The sequence below is a fragment of the Pteronotus mesoamericanus genome, unplaced genomic scaffold (assembly GCF_021234165.1).
Source record: "Pteronotus mesoamericanus isolate MK-2021 breed Mesoamerican mustached bat unplaced genomic scaffold, CSHL_Meso_final scaffold_1135, whole genome shotgun sequence".
NCBI classification, from domain to species: domain Eukaryota; kingdom Metazoa; phylum Chordata; class Mammalia; order Chiroptera; family Mormoopidae; genus Pteronotus; species Pteronotus mesoamericanus.
The window spans coordinates 290,494-311,032 of NW_026555300.1; the positions used below are offsets into that span (position 1 = coordinate 290,494).

General features: G+C 46.4%; 1 protein-coding gene and 1 pseudogene across 1 annotated transcript; one reads left to right on the top strand and one right to left on the bottom strand.

The window, feature by feature from the left end:
- Nucleotides 1-9,097: 9,097 nt before the first annotated feature.
- On the bottom strand, nt 9,098-9,740 carry LOC129081599 (60S ribosomal protein L17-like; annotated as a pseudogene).
- A 77-nt stretch (nt 9,741-9,817) lies between these two features.
- On the top strand, nt 9,818-15,843 carry LOC129081600 (cationic amino acid transporter 3-like). The gene is made up of 11 exons (XM_054587270.1): nt 9,818-10,190; nt 10,989-11,144; nt 12,280-12,457; nt 12,831-12,943; nt 13,098-13,320; nt 13,680-13,819; nt 13,925-14,027; nt 14,668-14,870; nt 15,059-15,225; nt 15,497-15,605; nt 15,752-15,843. Exons 1-11 carry the CDS (start codon nt 9,818-9,820, stop codon nt 15,841-15,843), a joined length of 1,857 nt encoding a protein of 618 aa, XP_054443245.1.
- The last annotated feature ends 4,696 nt before the right edge of the window (nt 15,844-20,539 follow it).

Sequence of the window (20,539 nt, forward strand, 5' to 3'; positions counted from 1 at the left end):
CCCAGATGTTGTTACCGAAACAACATCTCCCTTCCCCGGGGTCCCTCCGTTTAGGTCCTTTACTTGTCGCCCTTGGAATTATGTCTCTGAATGGCAGAGTTTGGGGAAAAGGAAAGGAACTATTTATTCAAAAGTTATACAGGTTTGATTAATGGCTAAATGCCACCCTTAAACCTCGAAATCCCTTCAAAACAACCACCAGCACACACACCGTCCTGCCTTTCCCTGCTTTGCCCGGTCAGGCCAGTCAGGGGTTCCGTCCTTCAGAAGACAAAGAATGGAGTCCGGGCTTGGCTGGGCAGGCCTCTCATGGGTCTCAGCACCATCTGCTGCGTCACCGCGATCTCCAGCTCTTAATCCATAACCATGTGGCACCTTCTCCCGGCCACTAGCAAAAGTCCTTTCTCCCCTCGTTCTTCCCACGTGGTCTTCACACTGTTCCCCAGAGACTGTGTCCCTTGTTCTCTCCTGCAGGCCCCTGTCTCTCCTCCTCCTCCCTAGTTACATTCTGCATTAAGTCTTTTAAACCTTCCTGATTAGCTTTGGTGATATGCAAAATAACCCTTATTGCATATGAGGAATGAAGCTATCCTGTTATTGACATGCAAAATGACTCCCAATGGCCCTGCTCAAGGCTCCCATCCCCCATGGCAGCCCGCCCTGGGGTGGGGATAATATATTTTTCTTGGACACCCCCATGTCTGGACCCCGTTACAAATACCCTTTGAGGGGGCCCTGGCTGTGCCCCGTTACACAACCACAGAGGAAAAGGGAGGATGAACCTCCATGCACCCTCTCTGAGAAGGCAGAGCCAGAAGTGCTGTTTAGTTTGACTCAGTTTCCAAATTATGTCACCCAGGAGTCCTTGGCATCAAAATCCACTTACAGTATGCCATAGGATGGGTGCGTCCTGTGTGTGCCACGCATGTTTTACGCTATCCAGATCCTTCTCATGTGTATTCCCTCTTCTTCCATCCCTCTGCCCCATGACCAGATAACCTCCATGATAACCTTTCCTCCTTTATTGAGTATCAGATGACTCAACTCTTGTGCTGGACTTGCGTTGTGTTTTCACGCTCCGAAATACAGACTTACTTGCCCTGGCCAGGTGGCTCGGTGGGTTAGAGCGTTGTTCAGATATGTCAAGGTTGCAGGTTTGATCCCAGGTCGGGGCACTTGTGAGAGTCAACCAATGAATGCATAAATAAGTGGAACAACAAATGGATGTTTCCCTTCCTCTCTCTCTAGGACTAATAAATAAAGGAAAGTTCAAAAAATTACAGACTCACTTTACATATGCAATAAAATGAGGCAAGAAGGACAAAATACTGTTCCCAGGCTTTCAAAGCTCATAGGTTGTGAACATGGACTTCCAACCCAGGCGTTCCAAGCGCGGTTCCCTTGTTCCAAACTGCCCCTTACACAAAAGCCCAAAGGGAGCCCAGCAGGGATGGGTCGCCCTTTAGAGTTAGGCACATCATTGGTGCTTAAGCGCATCCCTGAGGGCATGAAGAAACCAATCAGAGGCCCCCAGCTGGAATCTTTGGTGGCTCCATGAAAGAAGCTTCCCAAGAGTCTTCTCAAGGAAGTTCCAAACAAGACTCAGAGACCCCGTCTTACTGACCCCTAAATCCTTTTTCCTGCAGAGGCCCCTGGGATGCGTGGCCTGTTTCCTTCCCACTCCTGGCCCAGTGTCTGAGCCCTGTACCATTTCCATCTTTCTTCTTTCTCATTCATTGCCACCCTCACCCTTCTGAACTCTCTGGGCCGAGATGGGTGCATAGCTCCCACCCTGTCTTGGATGGTTGGGAAGAAGCCCCATGTTGCCCCCCAGAAGCAGCCTCATTCCTGGGATGGGGTGGGGGATGAATGAGCATCACCCCAGGTCCCTTCCCCATCACATTCCCCTCACCTCCCATCTTTACACGTCTGGTTTAAGAACCACCGCGCTGAGTGGAGAACTAGTGAGTAGACGGAACAAGAAGGAGGACTCCCGGCCACAACTGCCCCCAGCATCCGTCCCAACAGAGGCCTTGTTCCTCCAAGACTTTTGGATCCCCATGGCACACCCCTGCCCGGTCTCCAAAAGCCCACGTGGGGAACCCTGGCTGGACTTCTCTACAGCATGACTCTGAGCTGGACAGGCCGGTGGTCACAGCCCCTGCCTTATCTTCCTCTCATTATGACACAGCCTACCCAGGTCATAGAAGCCTGTGGGTGTTTGAACAGGAGGAGAGCTTATCAGTGTCTCTCTGCAAACTGATGATAGCTCCTTGCAGCATGAGAGCCCTGCCTGCTGGTTCCGTCCCCAGCCGCCCTGCTTCCTGAAGGCTGTTGATGCCACAGCACAGAAGTGAGCTGGGAATTCCAAGAAGCCTCTGGGATGGATAATCCCCAAGATTTCAAAACTTGTGGCTTTGGTCACACGGAAATTTACAGAGGAACTTTCTGCCTTTTTTCCCCCCCTCTCTCACTTGTCTTCCTCTGAGGATGCTTCCAAACCTGCACTGATGGATTAGAGACAGTTCTATTTTTCCTGGTGGGAAATATGCTACAGAAACCAGAATCTTCGGATCCTTGGGACCCAATCTGACATTTTTTTTCCCCCTATAAGAAGCAACTGTGCAGCCCTTGCCAGGTAGCTCACTTTATTAGAGTGTCATTCCAATTTTCCAAGATTGTGGGTTCGATTTCCAGTCGGAGAACGTACAAGAATCAACCAATGAATGCACGAATAAGTGGAACAACAAATCCATCTTTCTCTCTCTCTCTCTCTCTCTCTCACCCTCTTTCTTCTCTCTCTCTAAAATCAATACATAAAAAAGAAGGCACAGTAAAAATCTGGCACGCAGTATTTTTTTTACGACTGGCAGCTCAGTAGGTTTATTTACATCAGTGTCACCACAAACACATAAGTAATGCGTTCCAATGATGTTATGATGGCTACGCTTTACTAGATGATAAGAATTTTTCAATTTTTTAAAGAAGATTTTATTTATTTATTTTTAGACAGGGGAAATGGAGGGAGATAGAGAGGGAGAGAAACATCCATGTGTGGTTGCCTCTCCCACGCCCCCTGCTGGGGACCCAGCCTGCAACCCAGGCACCCGCCCCAATTGGGAATCCAACCAGCAACCCTTTGGTTCGCAGGCCGGCACTCAATCCACTGAGCCACACCAGCGAGGGCAGAATTTTTCAATTTTCATAATCTTTTTTAAAAAGTTTTTCAGTTACAGTTTACAGTCAATATTATTTTGTATTCGTTTCCTGTAACTCCATTATGCTCTTCCGGGACCTCCATCCTACATGCAGTCCATCATTGACCAAAGCATCGATATGCAATGCGTGACCATAAATCATTTCCAAATGTTCTGCTGTCTGTTGTTAAAGACGGGAGTGCTTTTTTACTTTTAAATCCTAGTGTCTGCTTTAGTGCCTTCGGCAATGTTGAATGGCTGACTCTTTGTTTCTTTGGTTTGACCACATATTTTATCCAGTTGCTTTGTCACATTGAAGCGTTGAAACCTGGCTACTGTTAGGGAGGAAAAAGCTTTTCTTCTACCCTCTTAGGCTGTGTAACTAGGGGCTCCCAAAATAGATAAGAGGCAGATTAACAGGAGAAAAAAAGGACTACTTATGCATACAAGAGCTAACAAACTGGCTAGCTTGCTAAATGATTAAAGTTAGGGGCTTATATACCTGACTTTGTAGGGAGCAGGAAGGGGGGAGAAAAGGCTTCTAGGCGAAGAAAAATAGGTTTTTAGGAGAACAAAAGGGAAATGAGAAAATTCACAATAATGTTCGTCTGCGCAGGTGTGAATGGTGTTTCCATCTTCCTTGGGGCCATGAAACACCCCAGAAAGGGGCGTTATAGCAATAGGTTTGCACTGCTTCCTCCTCTTGGAAGTAGCCCCTCTCTGAAGAGGGAATTTATGGCAGTCTTATTTCCCACAAGTTTCTACTTTTATCTGATAAGGGAAACTCCGAGAAGGCGCTTTCAGTATCTGTCAACTCTCAGCTGTCTTCTGTTTAGAATAGTTTTCACAAACAACAAGTGCTGGCGAGGATGTGGAGAAAGGAGAACTCTTTTCAACTGTTGTTGGGAATGCAGATTCATGCAGCCACTGTGGAAAGCAGTATGGAGATACTTCCAAAAATTAAAAATGAATTTACCTTTAACCCTGTAATCCCAGTTCTGGGAATATATCTCAAGGAACCCAAAACACGAATTCAAAAGAACACGAGCACCCCTATGTTCATTGAAACATTATTTACAATTGCCAAGATATGGAAGCAGCCCAAGTGTCCATCAATAGATGAGTGGATAAAACAACTATGGGACATTCACACATTGGATTTCCACTCAGCCATAAAAAAGAAGAAAATGTTACCTTTGCAACAGTAAGGATGGACCTGGAGAAGAACACCATGCTAAGTTAAATAAGCCAATCAGAGAAAGACAAGTACCATATGATTTCACTCATATGTGGTATCTAATGAACAAACTGAACTAATAGGCAAAACTGAGACAGACTCATAGGTGAACAGATGACAGCTAGTGTTGGGGGAAGGGGAGGGGGGGGAGGGAAAGAGCAAAAAGGAAAAAGGACTCTTGGACAACAGTGTAGTGATGGTGTGGAGGGGAATAAGGGGACTAAAGGGTAATGGGAAAAAATACAATAAAGATTAAATTTTAAAAATACATTATAACAAAAATTTGTAATTTAGAAATTGAAAGTGAGGTATTTTTAAATTAAAAAAAAAAAAAGAATAATTATCATCCCAGCTCTAGGGTTCCACATTAACCAACACTCTCCACAACAGCTTAAGCCACGTTATTCCATCTATTCATTGTGTGATTGGTTTTTAAAGGTTAAATGAAGTCCTGGCCATCGGTGCCCAGTGCTTCCGCAGGTGGGTTACTTGATCATGTCCCATCTGGTGTGTCCATCCTTTCCCAGTGAGCTCTGCTGGGGCGCCCTGGACATTTGAGTGCCTCAGGCCGTGTGCCCACTGTGGAAAGTTGAGAGGCATGTGGCCATCCGCAATGAGTCACCCTCAGCCATGCCCCTGTGGTATGCAGAATATTTTGAGTTGAAAACCTTGAAGACCCAGGAGGCTCAGGAAGAACCTTTGGCCTTTCCCACGTACTGCCTAAAAGAATTTAGGACAGAGGACCTGCTCCCGGAAGGGAGAGATCACCGCGGATACAGTATAGTTTACTATAAACAAGTGTGTGATAGGAAGGAACCCACAAGGCCCTTTGGTCAGGGTGCTCCCTGTGTCCCATTGTTTCAAGATGACCCAGCAAACATCCTACTGAACATTAACTCTTTTCATCCCCTATAAATGGCCTTACTTCCCTTCGAAAACCCAGATCCCTGTGTCCTCCTTCTTGGTCCAGAATGACATATATACCTTACGTGGCCTTCCTATTTTTGGAATTTTTATGCTCATGTGAATTCCCCATGCACAGGTATTAAAACTTGATTTTCTCCTGTTAATCTGTCTTGTGTCATTATATGATTGATTGATTGATTGATTGATTGATTTGAGACAGAAAGAGGGGGAGAAAGAGAGACATTGAGTTGTTGTTCCACTGAATTCTGCACTTATTGGTTGATTCTTGTTTGTGCCCTGACCCCAGGATTGGGGTGGAACCGGAAACCTTGACGAATCGGGACGACCCTCTAACAAGCTGAGGTAGCTGGCCAGGGCTGAGCCTTGTGCTGTTTTAATTACTCAGAAGAACTAAGAGGGAAAGGGGGAAAGTTTCTGCATCCCTGGCAAGTGTAAGAAGACGGAGAGAGCAGGGTTGTGAGCGGGGTCCCCGGTTATACAGCCCCTTCTTCTGGGATCCTTGATGAAATGGAATCATGCATTAAAAAAAAAACAACAAATCTTAGAATCTTGTCACCCAGCAATTCTACTCCCAGGAATATTCCCCAAAGAATTGAAGGCAGGGCCTCACAGCGGTACAGACACATGTACACCCATGTTTACAGCAGCGATACTCACCAGCCCGGAAGTGGAAGCAACCCAGGTGAGCATTGATGGAGGGATGGATAAACACAAGGGCCACCTGTACAAAGGAATCTTATTCGGCCTCAGGACGGAGATTCCAACACAGGCTACAGCATGATTGAGCCTGGAGGACATTATGCTCAGTGAGATAAGCCTGACCGAAAAGGACAAAGACTCTAAGACTCCGTGTCATGAAGTATCTAGAGCGGTCAGATCCTTAGAGACAGGAAGTACATGGTGGGTGCCAGGGGCTGGGGGTGGTGAGTGTTTAACGGGAGGGGGGTGGGGGTGGGGGAGGAGGAGGGCGGGCAGAGTCTGTGTTGCAAGACGAGAATTTTGGAGCGTGAGGGCACGGCACTGCGCACACTCACTTCACAGCACCAGACACGACACTTTAAAATGGTTCAGATGGAAACTTTTTTGTCGTTCGTATTTTACGACGATTTTAAAAAATCTTAGAGCGGTGTCTTGAAGGGAGGCAGAGAAGCTTCCACGACTCTTCGCAGCACCGTAGAGGCCCCCGGCCCCGCCCTGCCTCCTCCCCAGCAGGAGAGCTGTTCTTTTATGTGTTTCCAGCTCTGGTTTTAAAGATATTATCGGCTCAAGTCGACCTGGCTTAGCTCAAACTCTCTGACTGTTACCCAGTGATCCAAGATCGGCTCCCGCAGTCAGGTAAGTCGAGGAGACCCCTCTCCATCCGAGACAGGGCGCCTGTGTTCTGACCTTCTCAGAGACCTGGGCGATCCGAGCGTGCACTGGGTTGCTCAGCCTGGGTCCGTTTTAAGCGCGGGAAAGACCCATTTTCCAGATGAAAGAAGGAGCTGGGAGCTGTGGGGGTGACGACGATGGGGGAGGTGGGCTGAGGGTCCATAGGCTCCGAGGCTGGTTGTTGACTTTTTCATTTTTCTCTTTAAAAATGTGTGGATTTGAGAGAAAGAGAAACATCGATCTGTGTTTCCACTTATTGATTCATTCATTGGTTGTTTCTTGTCTGTGCCCTGACCTGGATCAGACCCACAACCTTAGTGCATCCCCACCACACGCTCACCAACTGAGCTACCGGGCCAGGGGGAGGGGGCTGGTTGTTTTGATTCATGTGCCAACAGTATGAAAGGTTAAAAGTTGTTCAGGGTTTAGGATGGGTGAGCCACCAATGACAGGCTTTTAAATACACCGATTTGTCACACCCAGCAACTCTCTGAAGCCGGCTCTATTATTACCATCAGCACAACATTTTTAAGAAACTGTGGTAGACCTAAAATTTACCGTCTTAACCATCAACACTATTATTATTGGCAGCATTTAAAAAAAATTGTGGTAGAATACGTGTATCATAAAATTAACCACCTTATCTAATTTTTAAAAAGATTTTTACTTCTTTTCAGAGATGGGGTTAAGGAGGGAGAAAGAGAGGGAGCGATACATCCATCGAGGTGGGAGAGAAACATCAGTCGGTTGCCTCTCACATGCCTCAGGGCGGGACCTGGCCCACAACCCAGGCCTGTGCCCTGACCAGGAATTAAACCACCAACCTTTCAGTTCATAGGCTGTTTCTCAAGCCACTGAACCACACCAGCCAGGGCAGCATTTTAACTATTTTTAAGTGTACAGTTTAGTAGTGTGAAGTATATTCACATTGTTGAGCAACCAATCTCCAGAACTCTTATTCATCTTACAAAACAGAAACTCTGTCATTGCCATTAAACAATAATTCCCCATTTCCCCTCCCCAGCCCCTGGAAGCACCATTCTACTTTTTTTATTTTTGCTTTGCTCTTTACAATTTTTCAATTCAGTTGATACTCAGTTTACATTAGTTTCAGGAGTACAGCATAGTGGTTAGACATTTATATATCTTATAAAATGGTAAGGCTAGTACCCGCCTGACAGGATACATAGTTATTACAATATTATTGACTGTATATTCCTTTTTTTAGTTTTATTTTTTCCATCACCATTTATCCCCCTTATACCATTGACTATATTCCTTATACTGTACTTCACACTCCCATGACTGTTCTGTAACTAACACTTTGTACTTCTTAATCCTTTTATCTTTTTCTCCCAGCCCCGTACAATTCTCCTTTCTGCTTCGGTGAATTTGACTACTCTAGGTAATTAATTCACAGAAGTGGGATCATCCAGTACTTGGCCTTTTTGTGACCGGCTTATTTTATTTAGCATAATATCCTCAGGGTTCATCAATGTTGTAGCACAGTGACAGGATTTCCTTCCTTTTAAAGGCTTTTCTCCCCTCCCCCCCTACAGAGAGGTGTAGTGAGGAGACACACCGCCCCAAAGAAGTAGGAGCCCCAAAGTAGGAGACAGCTTCCTGTCATTTCTGATTTGGAATGAAGAGGAGCCCTACCTTCCCTGAGATCATTGGGAGGCCACTCTGGTTCCATGCTTCTCCAAGCTGGGCGGAAAGCTATCAGATTTCAGAGTCCTTGGCGGAGAACTATGGGGCCTGGGAGTTCTTCTCACCAAGCCCCACAATCACTTACTAAGAATGGGAGGAAATAATGATGATAATATTTTCCTCTGTTTTACTGAGGGAGGACAGGGCGTGGTCTGTAGTTCGTGCAGAATCAGACAGCGGATAAATGGCAGAGCTGGATTTGAACCTGAGTGATGTGGCCTCAAAAATCAAAATTAGCCATCTGCCCTGGCTGGTGTGGCTCGGTGGATTGAGTGGATTGTGAACCAAAGGGTTGCCCAGTCTAGGGCACGTGCCTGGGTTGCAGGCCATGTCCCTGGTAGGGAGCGCACGAGAGGCAACCACACATTGATGTTTCTCTCCCTCTCTTTCTCTCTCCCTTACTCTCTCTAAAAAGAAATAAGTAACATCTTTAAAAAAGAAAATCAGCTCTCTTATCCACTTCCACTCAACTACTGTGTGGTCTGAACTGGAAGCCTTTGCTTGCTTCTCTCTTCAGCCAACCCTTCCAGTAACTGTAACTGATAAGTCTTATTTGCATTTGAAGAGACTGAGGTTCAGACATGGATGATCTACTCAGTGTTTCCCTTTACCATTGCTCTGTGGAATTGGTCTTCTCTGTGCTCTTCCTGGGGCCAGGGATGGATGGGCATTCTTTTTATTTTACTCATATTAGTATTTATCTTGTGCTGAATTTACTCCTGGGCCATAAGTTTTTGTTTCCTCAGTTTCTCCTGGGATATCCTTTTCTTCTGTACAACCTCCTTTTCTGGTTTAGGAACAATCAGCTCTTTTTCAGGAAGGGCCATCTCAGTGTGGCAGGGAGGGTTCATGTGTGGGTCAGTCTACCCATAGGCTCTGTAAGTTCTACACCGCATCTTGGGAGCTTAGTTCACTTGGACGTGCTCGATGACCAGAGAGTCTACATCTAAACTCTTAAGTTCAGCATTACTCTCTGCATTTTTAAGAGCATGCAGCAAAAACTCAGCACTCTTTTTGGGCCACTGACCCTGTGTCGGGTCCCACTGTTTGTCCTGGGCACACCTATCAACTCCACCCTTGTAACAACGGAATGGGACCCATTGCTTCTGTAAGGTGATATCCTTCAGCTACTGGGTAGCTTTTTTAATATGCACACCCTTGATGGCCTGGGCAGTTTCACAAGTGTTCTTAAAGTGAACACAAAGATTTGAACCTCTTGATGTGCATGATTTTGTGGGGGTTTCTGGGTCAAGTGAATAGTGAACGATTTTCAGAGGCCACCTCTGGCTGCTTTCGGGAAGAAGCTGGACATTCTTGATGGCTTTCTGTCTTGTTTTCTCTGCAGAGTTAAGCCTCCTCCTCAACTCCACCTAGGATGCTGCGTCAACATGTTCGCCAGTTTGGTCAGAAGCTGGTTCGCAGGCTGCCCCTGGAGCCGAGGGGGGGGTCTGAGAGCCGCCTGGCCCGTTGTCTGAGCACCTTAGACCTGGTGGCCTTTGGTGTGGGCAGTACACTGGGGGCAGGCGTGTACGTCCTGGCTGGCGAAGTGGCCAAGGACAAAGCTGGACCAGCGATTATCCTCTGCTTCTTGGTGGCTGCCCTGACTTCCGTGTTGTCTGGGCTCTGCTACGCGGAGTTTGGGGCCCGGGTACCGTGCTCCGGATCTGCGTACCTGTACAGCTACGTCACAGTGGGACAGCTGTGTGCCTTCACGACTGGGTGGACCCTCATCCTCTCCTATGTCATCGGTGAGGAGACACGGCCAGTGGGAGGGAAACAAGGGACTTAGCTCAGGAAAATAGGAAGGGGAGTGGGGTCTCTGTGCTCATTCACGAACACTTTGTTATCCACTTTATGAGGGCAAGTGGGTGACAGTGTCAGGAAAACCCCCGAACTTTATTCTGCTCAACTCTCTCCTGATTTCCTTCAATGACTGAACCAAGAACCAGGAAGAAATAGGAACTGTAGGAACTGGGGATGAATTCCTGTGGGGGAGACACATGTTCCCCAAGGCTCCTTCCCTCACCACTGGGAGGTCTTTGCTCAGCTGTTGGCTTCATGAGATTGTCCCCTGACCACCCACTTCCCTCTTTTCTTTTTTTTAAAAGATTTTATTTATTTATTTTAAAAAAAGATTTTATAAATTTATTTTTAGAGAATAAGGGAGAAAGGGAGGGAAACATCAATGTGTGGTTTTCTCTCATGTGTCCCCAAATGGGGACCTCGCCTGCAACCCAGGCATGTGCCCTGACTGGGAATCGAACTGGCGACCCTTTGGTGCACACGCCGGCACTCAGTCCCCTGAGCTCCACCAGCCAGGGCCTCTCTTCTCTTGTATAGCGTTGCTCGCCTTCTAACATATGAAATAGCCTCCCCGTTTTATGAAACATCCGTGTTTGCTCTCTTTACCCCATGAAAAGAAAAGAAACTCCTTGAGATTAGGTATTTTGTATGTTTGTTCGTTTTTTTCCCCAAAAATAAATCCCGTGGTGCCCAGGAGTGGTGCAGACTGTTTGCGAATGAAGGTGACTTCCTGTGCCCTGCAGGGAGCGCCAGTGTGGCCAGGGCCTGGAGTTCCGCCGTGGACAGCCTGGCTGGGAACCGCATCTCTCAGGCGCTGCAGGGAAGCTTCTCTCCGCAGGTGCCCCACCTGGCCAATTACCTAGACTTTTTCTCGCTGGGCCTGGTGCTGCTGCTGACCGGTGAGGCCAGGGTCCGAGGCTGGACGGGAGGAGTGGGGCATGGAGGGGGAGCTGGGAGGGGAAAGGCTTGGAGGTGGCGAAGGGGAGGGGGAATTAGAGACCAGAAAGGAGGGTTTGCGGTAGAAGAGACAGGAAGGCAAGGCGTAGGCCATTGTTTCCCACCCTCGGATATTTTGAGCTGGATTGTTCTGTGGCGTAGGCAATCATCATAGGACATTGAGTGATTCTCCAGTGACTTAGTCACTAGACGCTGGTGGCACCCGCCCCCAAATGTGCCTTGGGGAACAGATTCACCTCCAGCTGAGAACTATTAATTTAGACAAAGTTGCTTCCTCTGTACTGAGAGCGAAGTTTTAAAAAAATTATTTTGTTTAATTTCCAAAAAGTGAAGGTAAAATTCACATAATATAAGAGTAGCCACTTTATTTGATTATTATCTCCAGCTTTACTGAGATATAATTGACATAACATTGTATAAGTTTAAAGTGGTGATTTGATACTTGGGTACATTGTGAGATGATTACCACAATAAGAAATCGACCATTTTATTTTAATTTTTATTCATTTTTTATTTATTGACTTGGGGAAGTGGGGGGAGACAGAGAGAAACATTGATTGTTGTTCCACGTATTGATGCCTCCACTGGTTGTTTCTTGCATGTGCCCTGACCAGGTGTATCGGAAGGGCACTCTAACCAGCTGATATACCTGGCCAGGCAAAATTAATCAATTTAAAATGTACAATTCCGTGGCCCTTAATATCTTCACAATGTTGTGTAACTGTCACCTTCATCTAGTTCTGAAACATCTTTATCACCTCAAAAGGAGGCCCTGTAACCGTTAAGTGACCCTGCCCATCTCCCCTTTCCCCTCAGCCACTGGAAACAACTAGTCTGCTTCCTGTCTGCATGGTTTCAGTGATTTTTCTTAACTGATATTTTTGAGAGACAGAGAAACATGGATTTGTTGTTTCGCTTATTGACACATTCATTGGTTGATTCTTGTATGTGCTCTGACAGGGGATCAAACCCTCAACCTCGGCATATCAGGAAGACACTCTAACCAACTGAGCTACCCAGCCAGGTCTGGATTGGATTCAGTTATTTTGGATGTTTCCTCTCCCATCTTCCCCACAGGTCTACTGGTTCTGGGAGCTAGGGAGTCGGCCCTGGTTACCAAGGTGTTCACAGGCCTGAACCTTTTGGTTCTCAGCTTCGTCATCCTCTGTGGCTTCATTAAGGGAGATGTGCACCACTGGCAGCTCACGGAACAGGACTACGAACTGGCCAAAAATGGATCGAATGACACCTCTAGGTCAGGAGCACACTCTCAGCCACAGTCCTGTGTGTGGAGGGCAGAGCTGGGAATGTGGTGAGGAACAGAGAGCCGGGGGCGAGATGGAGTCCAGGACTGTGGTTATTTATTTATTTATTTATTTATCTTTTAATTGATTTGAGAGAGCAGGAGAGAGACAGAGAACTCCATCCATTTGTTCCACTTATTTGTGCATTCATTGGTTGATTCTTCTATGTGCCCTGACTGGGAATTGAACCCACAGTCTTCACGTTTGGGGATGATGCTCTAACCAGCTGAACTACCTCACCAGGGCAAGACTGTGGTGATGACTGCACTCCAGTAGAGATGGCTTCCTCACCCATGTTCTTCCTCTTACCTTCTCTCGCCGTAGCTTGGGCCCTCTGGGCTCCGGAGGGTTTGTGCCTTTTGGCTTTGATGGGATTCTCCGTGGAGCAGCCACGTGTTTCTATGCATTTGTCGGTTTTGACTGCATTGCCACCGCAGGTAACATGGCCATTCCGCCACACTCAGGTTTGGGCACCGTTTGGGCTGCCCTTGGGCACAGGGTGGGCAGAAGGGTGGCTGGCTCTTGAAAGGAGCGCCTTGTGCCTTCACCTAGGCCTCTGTCCCTGAGCCAGCCCTCCCACCCGGCCCGCAGGGGAAGAAGCCCGCAACCCTCAGCGCTCCATCCCCCTGGGGACTGTGATCTCGCTCTTCATCTGCTTCCTGGCGTATTTTGGGGTCTCCGCAGCGCTCACCCTCATGGTGCCCTATTACCAGATTCATTCTGACAGCCCCCTGCCGCAGGCTTTCCTCTACATTGGATGGGCACCTGCCAGATATGTTGTGGCAGCCGGGACCCTCTGCGCTCTTTCATCCAGGTCAGTGTCTAAAGGGTGTCCAACCTCCTGGAGCCTCTGGGCCACGCTGGAAGAAGAAGAGCTGTGTGGGGCCACGCATTAAATACATAAACACTAACAAGAACGGATGAGCAAAAAACTGGTTTTAAGTAAATTTACGATTTTGTGTTGGGCCACATTCATAGCCGTCCTGGGCTGCACGGGGGCCGCGGGTTGGACACCAAAGCAAGTTTCTCCCTGTTTACTCCAGCTCTCAGGTAGCCCGGCCTGCAATGGAGAGATGAGAGGGAGAGACGGCTTACCCAGGGCAGACTACGGAGCAGAAGCCGTGGCCTGCCCTGCTCTTCGTATCCTCACACACATTTCCTTTTCTCCTCCAGCCTCCTGGGTTCCATGTTCCCCATGCCTCGCGTGATATTCGCGATGGCGGAAGATGGGCTCCTTTTCCGGGGACTGGCTCGGATCCACCCCCGCACACGCACCCCCATCGTAGCCACTGTCGTTTCTGGAACTCTTGCGGGTGAGTAAAGAGAACCCAGCCCTTTGTCGATCAGTTTCCTCAGTTTGGCTCTGTGCCCTGGGTTCTCATCTCTCTCCCCCCACCTCATTTACACCTTGCGTGCAGCCCTCATGGCCTTCCTCTTTGAGCTCAGTGACCTTGTGGACCTCATGTCGATTGGGACCCTGCTTGCATATTCCCTGGTGGCCTTCTCTGTGCTTGTCCTCAGGTGAGAATCCCTCCTTCTTTCAAAAAAGGTTGATATGAGGGAGAGAGAGAGAGACATCGATTTGTTGTTCCACTTATTTATGCATTAGTTGGTTGATTTTTTTTTTATAAAACAGATTTTATTTTTAAGTTTATTTTTAGAGAGAGGGGAAGGGTGGGAGAAAGAGGGAGAAAAACATTGATGTGAGAAACATTTATCAGTTGCCTCTCACACGTGCCCCAACCGGGGACCAAACCAGCAAGCCAGACACGTGACCTGACCAGGAGTCGAACCAGAGAACTTCCGCTTTGTGGGACTGACACCCAACCATCTGGGCCTCACCAGTTAGTGCTGTTGGTTGACTCGTTTGTGCCCTAAGTGGGGTTGGAACCCACGACCTTGGTGTATTGGGACGATGCTCTAACCGATTGAACTCCCTGGCCAGGGCTCCACTACCTCTTGAAAAAGGAGAGTCTTGAACTGATAGGTTTCGATAGGGAGCTAATCCTCTTCTGCTTTCATGCTGCCTCCTAAGTGCACTGTCACGCTCAGTACACCTGGCATGGGAGTACGCTTACGTGGGGAAGCGGAGGTGCAGGCTGTCTGAAGTTGGATGGGCAGAGGCTGGTGTGAATATTGCACTTACACACCTCTATTTAAGGTACCAGCCAGACCAGAATGTAAGCGAGGACAAGAAAACGAAGGTGGAAATCATGGCGACAAAGCCTGAATTCGAAACAAGTTCTTTGGAACCTGTACTGAAAGCAGGAACCTCAAAGCCTCTCGAAAGTCTGTGTAGCACTGTGAACACCAGCCCCACTCGGCAGTCTGGCCAGGCGGTGTATGGATGCGCCTTGTTGCTGGGTGAGCAGTGGGCTGCTTGTTTGGTGGTGTTTTGAAGTTGACAGGGTGAGGTAGGGGGGTGTGCCTTTGGATTCTTAGCGATACAAGGGCTCATCCTGATGTGGGCAGTTTGGGGGTGGGAGGAGAGCCAAGGTCTTGACACATTCGGTTTCTGGAGTTGCGTCTGTGCTCCAACCTGACTGTCGCAGCTCTCCTGCTGACCGTCCTGTGCCTGATACTGGCCCAGTGGCCCAGCCGCCTGGTGTCTGGAGACCCGGCGTTCACAACAGTGACTGGGATGCTGCTTCTGCTCATTCTGGGGATCATGTTCATCATTTGGAAGCAGCCCCAGAATCCAGCTCCTCTTCACTTCAAGGTAGGTGACTTTATGCCCCCAAACTGTCTGCTTTGAGAGAATGAACTCTATATACTTTCTGGACCAGGGAAGATGAGGGGAGTTGCTAAAACCAATGGGCCATCCCCTGGGCAACACTCTACTCGGGAACATCCATCAGGATACCCCATATGAGTAGGCATTGAATGCACAGCCCAAACAGGACCAGAGCCTGCCTTCCCTCCTGGGGGGCAGGGGGTCTCCCTTTCCAGCATCTGGGGTGTGTTCATGGATATGCTGACTTTGCCTGCAGGTCCCTGCTTTGCCTGTCCTCCCACTGCTCAGCATCTTTGTGAATATTTACTTGATGATGCAGATGACCCTTACGACCTGGGCTCAGTTTGGCATTTGGATGGTGATTGGTAGGTGGCTTTCCTAGGAAAAGAGGCCTTTTGGGTGACTGAACCCAACCTTCTTCCTATGATCTTTCCCCCGCAAAATGTCTCAGTGCCACAGTAGGTGGGGAGAGTGCCTACTCCCCCTTCTCATTGTCTCATTTCTATGCTAGGCTTTGCCATCTACTTTGGATACGGGATCCGACACAGCTTGGAGAAGACCACTGATCAACAGCCACCAGCCTCTGGTTCCCGACATCCCTAGTATGAGTTAATATAACCACAGGAAACAGATACCATGTGGATCTTCTGTACACTAGAGGTATCTTCTTGATCAGTGGAGACTTTGAGCCTCTATGGAGTGTGAAGGTGGGATGCATTTAGGTGCAGTAAGAGCTCTGGACTTATTGCTGGAAAATGTCTTTAATGCAGTATCATTTTAAAGTAAACTTTTAAAAACATAATACACATACAGAAAAGATGCATACTTTTTAAGTGTGGAGAAAGATGAATTTTCACAAAGAGAGTACAACAGGTAACCAACCAGAAACCAGAAGAAGGAATAATGTTACCTGCATATAAGAAGTGCTCTCTTACTTGGGGTGGTGAACACACAATACAATATACAGAGGACGTATTGTAGAATTGTATACTTGAAACCTATATAATTTTATTAACCAAAATCACCAAATAAATTCGATTAAAAATATATTAAAAAAAGAAGATGTGCCCTCTTGTGCCTATTTCCAGGGAAAACAGAGATCACCACAAGGGAAGAAAAGACATGTTTCAACTATATATTGTGTCAAGAGTTGCAATTTATTTTATAAAATTTTTAATTTTTTTCTATTTTTCACCATTATACTTGACATTCACTATTAGACTGTCACAGGTACAGCATAGCAGTTGGACATTTATATAACTTATGAAGTGATCTAACACCGTACATATGTAGTTATTACATTATTATTGACTGTATTCCCTGTGCTGTATTTTACATCCCTGTGACTGTTCTGTAACAACCAATGTGTACTTCTTAATCCCTTCACCCTTTTCACCCAGCCCCTCAATCCTCTTCCCATCTGGTGACTGTCAGTTTATTCTCTGTATCTATGGGTCTGTTTCTGTTTCCTTTGTTCATTTATTTTGTTCATTAAATCCCACATGTAAGTGAAATCATATGGTATTTGTCTTTCTCTGTCTTTGTAATTTCACTGAGCACAATCCCCTCTAGGTCCATCCATGTTATTGCAACATTCTTTGTGTCAAGGGTTGCACTTTAAATATTAGACATAAATAGGTTGCAAGGAAAAGGAAGGGAAAGGATGGGTCCCACCAACAGTAACATAAGAAGGCTGGCACGGCTGTATTAATATCAGACAAAGTAGAGTTTAAGAAAAAGAGAATAACAGCAGATAAAGTGGATCATTTCACACTGATAAAGAGAAATGATCATTTTTATTCATCCCCAGCCTTATTGAGATATAATCAACAGATAACATTGTGTCAATGACCATTTTTCCTTACATTTCTGCCCCAGACTCTTAGTTAAACAATACAATTGAGGGTTTTTTTAAAACTTTTCAACCTATTTTATTTTTTTAAAATATATTTTTAAATTTATAAATCATGTTTATTCTATTATAGTTGTCTCTTTTCCCCCTTTACCCCACTCCAGCCATCCCACCCCAACTCCTCGCTCCCACAGTCAATTCCCATTCTGTTGTCCATGTCCATGTGTCATTCATACATGTCCTTTGTCTAGTCCTTTCCCCTTCTTTCCACCATTGTCCTCTCTCCCCATCCCCTCTGGTCACTTTCAGTCTGCTCCATGTTTCCATGCCTGTGGTTTATTTTGTTTTCTATCATGACTTTTTCAAACAGGTTCTCTATCCCTTCCTCATCCTCTTCTCCTTCTGGTATCCCTATTACACAGATATTATTACGTTTCAGGTTGCCCTGCATTTCCCTAAATGCCTCTTCATTCTTTTTGAGTCTTTTTTCATTTTCTTGCTCTTTCTGGGAGCTTTTTTCTACCTTGTCCTACAGCTCACTGATTCAATCCTCGGCTTCATCTAGCCTGCTTTTGATTCTTTCTACTGTGTTCTTCAATTCAGAAACTGTGTTCATTTCCTCTTTTCTCTTATTGATAGTTTCTATGTCATTTTTCATGATGATAGTTTCCCTGTAGTTTTTGTAATTCTCTCTTAGCTCACTGAACTCATTGAGCTTCCTTAGAACTGTTGTTTGGAACTCAGTATCTGATAGTTTACTTGTCTCTATTTCATTTAGTTCTCTTTCTGGGGATTCCTCCTTTCTCTTCAAGTGGGAGGTATTTCTTTGTCTTCCCATTATTTGAGACTCTTCTTTTTTGTTTTTGCTTCTTAAGTTGATCTGTCTTGATTTCCTGACTTTGTGGTGTGAACTTCTATGGTAGGAGACCGCTGTTTTTTCTCTCTGGATCTGCCCCTGATGGTGTCAGATGTTGTCTCCATCTGACTTTAGGCAGTCTGTTTGAGACTTCCAGAAATCTACTGTCTGTGGCTGTCTCCTTCAGCTGTTAATCTAGTCACTCTGCACTCAGCAGGCCGCCTTAGACAGTTCAGGGCGGGGTGGAGTGCCTCCTGGGGGCGGGGTTATTGGGTCCTCTCATGCTGCTGCTGTATGGGGGAGGAGTCAGCACCAGGATCCCGCCAGCTACTCTCTTCCTTGTCTCCCCAAAGCCTCCATCCCCAATCTCCTCAAGTGTCTCCAGACTTCTCTGCGCCCCCTTTAGCCAGGGATCTGCTGTCTGTGGCTGCCGCTCTGCACTCAGCAGGCAGCTTAAACAGCACAGGGCAGGGTGAAATCCCACCTGGGGGTGGGGCTATTGGTTCTTCTGACCCTGCTGCTGTTCAGGGAGAGTAGTCTCTGCCTGAGAAAAATGGCTGCTGCCGCATGGGGGATGAGTCAGCACCAAGATCCCACCGGCTACTCTCTCAGTTCTCTCCCTGAAGCCTCCTTCCCCAGTCTCTCCTCAGGCGTCTCTAGCCCACTCTGCCCCCGCCTTTGCCAGAGACCAGGGTAAGTGGCTGCAAATAGAAATTTATGCGTTGGCCCTTTAAACGGTTCTTTGCGTCTCCAGCCGCCCGTCTCTGGCAGAGAGCAACCCTGCTGCTTTTTGCAGCTGGCTTTTTTCTCTGTACTTTTTGGGCTCTGGTGCTGTAGGCTAGAGATCCCCGCTTTTGGTTAGACCCTGCTCTTCTCAGGGGGATCCAACTGGCCTTTTCAATGTCCTTCTGGTGCTGCCACCCATGGGTACAGACTTCTAGAGTCTGTACCGCACTCCTTACCAGTTAGATTGCACTAAAGCCAGTTCTTCTGTCTCCGAGGTTACAAGGGTCCTCTCTCGCTATTGTTCAGTTGTGCATTCCCGGTGATTTCTCCACAATTTAGTTGTAACTCCAGGTTGGTCCTGGGAGGAGGTTAGTGTGACTTCCACTCATTCCTCCGCCATCTTGATTCTCCCCCGCAATTGTGTTAACTGAAAAAATAGCAGCATTGCTAGAGGCGGGCAGGGCATGAGAAATACTGGTGTGCTTGTTAAATGGCTACAGTTGGGTGGAATTTAAAGGAAGCTAAAATGGAAAGACAAGATAAGGTGATGTTACTGCAGAACAGAAACTTGAGTTGAGATTTATGGTTTAAAGTGTTGGTAAGAAAGTATAGACCTGTCTGTGAGAACGAGCCACTGTCATAGAGTGAAGAATATGACCACGGGTGGCATGAAGGTCAAGAAAGTGAGTAGCAAAGTTATTAGATGAATTATGAAAAATAAAGGAGGATTAATGGAATTAGAAGCCCTGGTGAAATTATGGAGTTAGGAAACATTAATTAATGGAGACTGAAACTTTAGGTGGAAGTTTGATGAAAAGGTTGACATAACCTTCTTCATCATTCTTAGCACCCTGATGTGGGAACAGCCCCACTGGGAGATGACAGACAATATAGAACACTGCCCACAAAACATTCTTGAAAAGTTGAATCACAATGTAATTAGCTGTAGATCAACTATCAGATCATAGAAGTAAGGGACATAGTCACTTATCAACTGAAAACACTGTCAAACCTAGAATGTGGGCGATTCTCCAGGAAAAAGAACTGTTACTATTTTTTTTATTGGTTTGAGAGAAACATCGATTTGTTGTTACTTTATTTTTACTGACAAAGAAACATTGATTTGTGGTTCCACTTAGTGATGCCTTCATTGATTGATTCTTGTATGTATCCTGACTGGGGATCTGCTACGTTGGGGATGATGCTCCAACCAACTGAGTACCTGGCCAGGGCAGTATTCATTTTAAAAGGTTGTAAAAAGAACAAAAGGACTATGTGACAGAGAGCATATGAGACTTGCAAAACTGAACTATTTACTCTTTGGCCCTTAAAAGAAAAAGCTTGGCAACCCCTGGTCTGGTGTAACTGAATGTGCTCATGTTTATTCTCTTTATTTGCTATGTTGATATGTTCAAATTTGCCTTGTTTTTTGATGTTTTACTTTGGTCACACATGCCTAGAAGAGATTGGAATGTTCTTTAGTGATCTTGGGGGGGGGGGCAGGGGGTTTATATAATTACTTTTTTCGTAGTCCACCTGGCTAAAGGTTTGTCAGTTTTGCTAATCTTTCCAAAGAACCAACTTTTGGTTCCACTGATTAATTTTTCATCACTTTCATCCCTGTAATTTTCTTCCTTCTGCTCACTTTGGTTTGACTTAGTTTGCTCTTCTTTTTCTAGTTTCTCAAGGTGTGGAGTTAGTTTATTGATTAGAGACCTTTCTTCTCCTTTTTAAAAAGATTTTATTTTTACTTATTTTTAGAGAGAGGGGACGGGAGGAAGAGAGGGAGAAACATTGATGTGCAAGAGAAACATTAATTGGTAGCCTCTTGCAGACCCCCAACTGGGGACCTGGCCCATAACCCA